Genomic DNA, 6276 nt, shown 5'->3' with positions numbered 1-6276 from the left:
TCCGGCTGCTGCGGGGCCTCCAAAAGAGGGGGATAGGGAGGGAGGAGCAGCTGGGAGGCAGGAGTGGGGAGGCCAATGGGGAGCAGGGGGTGGGGCAGCGGGGACGCAGCAGCGGCAAGGAGTGTGAAACGGCGGGAAAACAGGTGAGCGGCAGGGAGCAGGTACGAGGCAGCTGGCGGCCGTGTGGTGGCGTGGGGAGCGACCTGCCTGCGAGTAGGATCTTTCATCATTAACTTGATGAGAGATGGGTAGCAATAATAGCTTTAATGAATAGTACATTTGCTCAATGACACAAGTATGAGACTATAAGCATCCCCTTAAGAGTGGTGTGGCAGTCGTTCTCCGCATTTACTAGACAAATGTGAACAATTGTAACCTTTATATGTATTTAAATACAATTTCAGATTCAGGGTTATTCTACCAAAAGCAGATTCTTTTGTAACTTCAGGTAGCCATGAGCTTTGTATGACTCTGTTTCACCTCTTGTCAAACTAACATCCTGCTTATCTATCCATTAGCTGAACCAATGATGCAATCAAATGTCACGGTGCTGAGGGAATTCATTCTCCTTGGATTCTCCGAACTTTCTTCACAGCTGCAGAGTGTGCTTTTCATTGTATTCCTTGTCATATATATCTTAAGCCTGCTGGGAAACAGTATCATCTTTTTTATTGTAACTGTGGATCACGGACTTCATACCCCCATGTACTATTTCCTAAAAAATCTGTCGCTAATTGAAATTGCTTTTACAACCGTCACTGTCCCAAAACTGCTGACACTTTTCGTTGTGAAGGACAAGAGCATTTCCTTTGTGAGCTGTGCTGTCCAGATGTGTTTGTTTCTCTTCCTTGGTACCACAGACTGTCTTCTTCTTGCTGTCATGGCTCTTGATCGCTATGTGGCAATCTGTATGCCTCTCCAGTACATGACTATTATGAGCAGATCTAAATGTGTTCTGTTGGCTTTGACCACCTGGATTGTAGGATTTGTATTTTCACTGTGTCAGACGACGTTCATATTTCATTTACCTTTCTGTAAGTCTCATGAAATCCATCATTTCTTCTGTGATATTCCACCACTTCTGAGACTATCCTGTGCGGACACTTTTGCTAGAGAAATTGTGACAAATATGGCAGGGGTTACATACCTGCTGCTACCTTTTCTGCTCATTCAGTTTTCATATGTCTTCATCATCACCAAAATTGTGAAGATGAAATCTACAGAGGGAAAGCACAGAGCTGTGTCCACCTGTACTTCTCATATTACCTCGGTCACCTTGTTTTACGGGGCTGCCATGCTTGCTTATTTGCAGCCAAAGTCCAGCTATGCCCTGGGAAGGGATCGGATATTTGCGGTGTTTTATGCTTTTGTTATCCCAATGTTAAACCCTTTCATATACAGTCTAAGAAATGCAGAGGTGAAGGAAGCCATTAGAAAACAATTATGCTCAAATATATTTCATAAAATGTGATAACGTTCGAGATAGAATAGCAGTTTAGGTTGATGGAGCAATTCAAATGTATTGTATCATATGTAAAGATCATTTGTAAGGATTTTTAGCAAGTGTTACTGTGCTCAACACGTGACACCAATCACCCCAGAGGTAATATTTTGTAGATGTAATACCTCATCTAGAGGTTGATGGTACAGAGACAGCTGTAAAAGATAGCCGACTAATTTATCAGCTTAACTCGGCAAACGCAACCTTACTGACAGGTAAGTGCATGTTTGATCCACCATTACAGAGCTGGCTCTGCTATTGGTAAAGCCTTTTTAACAGGGTTCTTGGTGATGTACATGGCATTGGCTAGCCCATTGCATGGACTGTCCCACTGAATTTAGGCAGCCCGACTGACACCATGTCTGTCGGCCTCTTTGCTGTCTACCATGTGCACAACAGAGATATAGCTTCGGAAAATATTAAAATATCCCCCAAGTACCTCAAATACAGCCAACATGCAGTTTGCCTTAAAGACTTTCTCAAGATTGGAAATTAATAATAGTACAGTACAGTTGCATTATGCGATAGGTACAGTAAAGTTGCCATATGCGATAGGTACACGTTACCGAAATATTGATAGAATTAATTATATTACAGATGGGAACATAGAGCAGCAAGTACAATCATTACAAATTGATCAAGATAATGTTATTGAGAATCGAATAATAGAAGATATTCAGGGCATCATTTATGAGAAGTGTATCATCGCTATGGCAAAGAAGCGATGCAACACTTCTCAGTGCTCCCGTCTTGCGACACCAGAGATGCACCATATTTAAAGTACGGCGCATCATGTCGCAAGGAGGTACAGATACTGACGTATCTGTATGCGCAAAAGTGGCTAATTGCTGGGGTGTGTCTGAAAACTGGTGCAACTCCAGGAATGTGTCCTTTCACATGGGGCAAACCCCATGTGAAAGGGCCTGCATCACCTTACGCCTGCTATGAGGCAGGCTTAAGGTTTTCACGCAATGGGGTCTTATAAATTACGCATTGACATCTTATAGATTTCAATGGGCCACTTCTAGGGGGTTTTAATGCAGGGGAACACCCACCCTGCATATATTATACCTGACGCAGGTATAATGCAGCACAGGGGTTTACGAAGTGACGCGTCTACCTAGATGCATCAGTTTGTAGGGCGCAACATGACGCATTGTTTACGCCGCTGGTGCATCACCAAAATGTTGCAAGGGCTCATAAAAAACCCCTCAAAGCGCAAGAATAATGATAGACCAGTTATTTGATGACAGTGACCAATGTAAATGTAGTGTATTTTGTAAAGCACACAGCTGCCCGGACGGAACGTCCCAGCGCTGTATAAGCCTTCCTGGCTCTCCCTGTGAGATGCCCCTCCTGGGCACCCCCAAGGTGAAGCCAGGCATCCCAGTGTTGTAGGGGCCATTGTGGAGATTAAGCAAGGTATTGCCCAGAGTTGCAGCTTGGGACCCATGATTAGAGTAGGCGCTGAGGCGAGAATTATCGAGTCCGCGGACATTGAGCCCAAGACCCTGCCACGTCGGGACTTGAACCCTGGTCCCGGGCCTGATCTCTGCTTCAGAGTCTGCCGTTCTAACCAGTGAGCCACACTTCTCCACATACTAGAGATTGAGTAGACTAGTCCAGCAAAGAGAAGGTTATAAAGTGATGATAATTACTGGTCAGAGAGTGGCAGAATCATATGTTAGTGTCTAAAATTGTACTCCTTGTGTCAATTTGTCAAATGATGGTAAAGTGACCTGCAAAAATAATAACGTTTCAATGTCTGAAATGATTCAAGAATAAAACTCAAACGAGACATTAGGCAAGCAATGGATAATATAATTTTTGGTCTGTCTTCAAAGAGTTAAATAGAAGTGCGGACAAAATCCATAGGTAGGTGTGGGGAGAGCACGCAAGTCAGACTGTATATCCCTAGATAATGTAAACAATATACAATACAATAGCATTTGTAAAGCACAACAGCTACCTCAAACAGAGGTGTCCCGGCGCTTGTGTGATCCTGCAACAAAGGTATTGGATCTCCAAAACTGAAAGAGTTCACTAGTCCCGGCTAAAGGGCCATGTTTCTAGGGTTTTCCTTAATATACCCTGGAGAATGTCCATAAAATCAGTTTTCCAAAAATGAGGCCTAATAAAAATGTTTACGTTCTCTAATCATATTTGGCTAATGGCAAGACTACTGCCAAATCCCACTATGCTCATTATTGTCTGGAGGAAAGGTTAAGGGGTGTCTTAAACATGAAAACAGTTGAGCATTATTTGTAAATCTCAACAGTTAAATCTATTGAACAGTATTTGGGATGAACTGACAACACAAAGCACCGATTTTACCTAACATACTTTAGAGTAAATGTAATCCATTTTAAAGTTGCTTTCCAAACACAATATGCTTAGCAGCGTGAGCTACCCCCAGGTCACCGTGTTAATGCACCTCTTAATTTTATTTTGTCCATTATATTCAGGCCCAAGAAGCACTTTTATAATTCCCTTGTTGCGCAAGGCGGGCATTAAGCATTACAAGTTTGCAAGGAATTCTTACTAAAATTAAGCATAATAGATGTGTCATGCACTTTTAAGTTTTATTAGAACTCACCCTGGGCAAAGCACTGCACTACATTTGCATAGTTTGCGAAGTTTGCTCTACTTCGCACTATGCGATCTGCATGTAGCACAGTGCAAACACGCGTAGCTTTGTGCAGCGGTCATTTTTTGCTTGCTTGCGGTCCTTAATGTCAAGTTGGTGACCGCGAGCAAGCAAAATGACATCCCGGCAAGACTTTTTACTTGTTGGTGATTAGCAACATCAAGTTGCTGTTTGCAAGCGTGGAAAATAAACCTCCTGGCGAGATTCTCAACGCGGGCGGGTCAGGTTTCTCATTGCGAGTGGTTGCGTATGCTCCCGACCGCTCGCAATGGGAAGTTACCAATCCGCGTTGAAAAAGCTGCCGCTCAAGTATAAATCTAATCGAGCAGCAGAAAACTACAGCTCGCACTGTGCAAGATGCCGTTTTCAATGATTGCACAGTGCCGGATGCTTGTCCGCACTGTGTAATCATTGAAAACGGCATCTTGCAAAGCGCCAACAGGGTACTACGCAGTTCGCGTAGTGCTATGCGTAGCTCACTGAGTGCACAGTGCACTTCGCATAGCTACGCGTAGCGCTACTTCGCCAACTATGCCAAGGCCATTTAGAACCGCAATCCTGGCCAGAAATCGCTATGAGTATATAACCTTTTAATGAACGCTTAGTTTACACTGGAAACGTTTTAGAATGTCATTTTAAATGTAAAGGTCTTACACTTTTAGTAAATAAAAATGTATGCTATGCTCAAATGTATTAATGTATATTGTTTTAGATGCTTTTTATGGCCGAAATAAAGATGCTTTAACCTGACCCTGAGTTGAATAAAAGAACTGTAGCCTTGCTACTCAAAAGTAGTTAAAGGTGTGTCTATGCAATCCATTCAGACGTGCTAATGGTCTGTGTAGACGGGCACATAAGACTGACAGGACAAGGAGTTATGAATCAAAAGAGTGAGATATACCAGATAGGCCCGTATAAAAAGTCAGGGTTTAACCTAATCATATTGTTGACATAGTCAGCATTATATGAGTGAAGCACAATGTATCAGCAAATAAGACTGATGTTGGAAATGACCCTTTCTGCATGGTCACCCCGAACTTTTTTGTCTTTCTCCTCCCCTTTTTTCTGACCTGTCTGTGCACCTTACAACTGCTAACCAGTGCTAAAGTGCTTGTGCTCATTCCCCTAAACATGGTTTGATTGATTTATCCACAATTAGCAAATTTGATTTACTTATAAGTCCCCACTAAAGTGCTCTATATGTGCCCATAGTCTGTAAATTAAATGATACTAGTGAGCCTGCAGCACTAGTTATGCCACATTCTTAGGCAACCCTGTAAACATGTCTCAGGCCTGCCACTTGAGAGCCTGCATGTGCAGTTTACACTGCCATGTCAGCTTGGCTTTTAAAACCCCTTGCTAAGCCTTAAACTGCCTTTTAATACTGATAAACAACACCAAAGGTTTTCCCTAAAGAGCCCATGTGCTGGGTGTTGTGTAATTAAAAGGTAGGACATGGAACTTCACGTTTTGAATGTCCCTGTAGTTAAAAACTTCCAAATGAATTTTTCAATACTGTGAGCCCTACCCCTCCCATATGATCTGCTACCTGCTGCCCTCCTTGCCTGGGTTAGAAGGACTGGACCCACATCAAGTGAACCCAGAAGCTTGATGGCATGCCCTAAAATTGAAGTCTCACACACATAAAAGACTTCCACCTCACTTCCTACAGCGCCTGGAGTCTGCTATCTGTGAGTGTGAAGTGGCTAGTGGTGTCAACTCAGTTCTGGACCCTTGGAAGTGGGCTTAAAGTGCTGTTCCAGCAGAATCCATGAATCATTCTAAATGCAAGAACCACTGCAGACGCATCACCACCATTGCGAGGAAATATTCCGACGCATCACCGAATGCACTTTGCATCGACTCAGTACAGTTGCACTAGTCGAAACCAAAGCATTGTCCAGCCGGTATGGAAGGACGACAATACATCACCTTACCAGCACCCCGTATCTCTTATTCAACGCAAATAAGGGACTTAACAGTGGGTCAACACTGGTCCCTCTATCAAACCTGAGCTCCATTGTGGTCAGCATAAACTTTTGGATTTGATTAGGTCTGGTGCAACTAGGTAGCCCAGGTGGGCGCTTTATGTTTCTAAGCACTAGATTTCATTATATTGTTTATAAAT

General features: G+C 43.1%; 1 protein-coding gene across 1 annotated transcript; it reads left to right on the top strand.

Moving 5' to 3' along the window:
- The first annotated feature begins 526 nt into the window (after positions 1-526).
- LOC147716828 (olfactory receptor 10A4-like) lies at positions 527-1471 on the top strand. The gene has a single exon (XM_086919786.1). The coding sequence runs from the start codon at positions 527-529 to the stop codon at positions 1469-1471; it is 945 nt and encodes a 314-aa protein (XP_086775912.1).
- Positions 1472-6276: the final 4805 nt, after the last annotated feature.

This window comes from Lissotriton vulgaris, chromosome 5, assembly GCF_964263255.1.
Source record: "Lissotriton vulgaris chromosome 5, aLisVul1.2, whole genome shotgun sequence".
In the NCBI taxonomy this organism is placed as follows: Eukaryota; Metazoa; Chordata; class Amphibia; order Caudata; family Salamandridae; genus Lissotriton; species Lissotriton vulgaris.
Note: the sequence above shows the minus strand (reverse complement) of the source record. Positions and strands in the feature narration are given on the sequence as shown.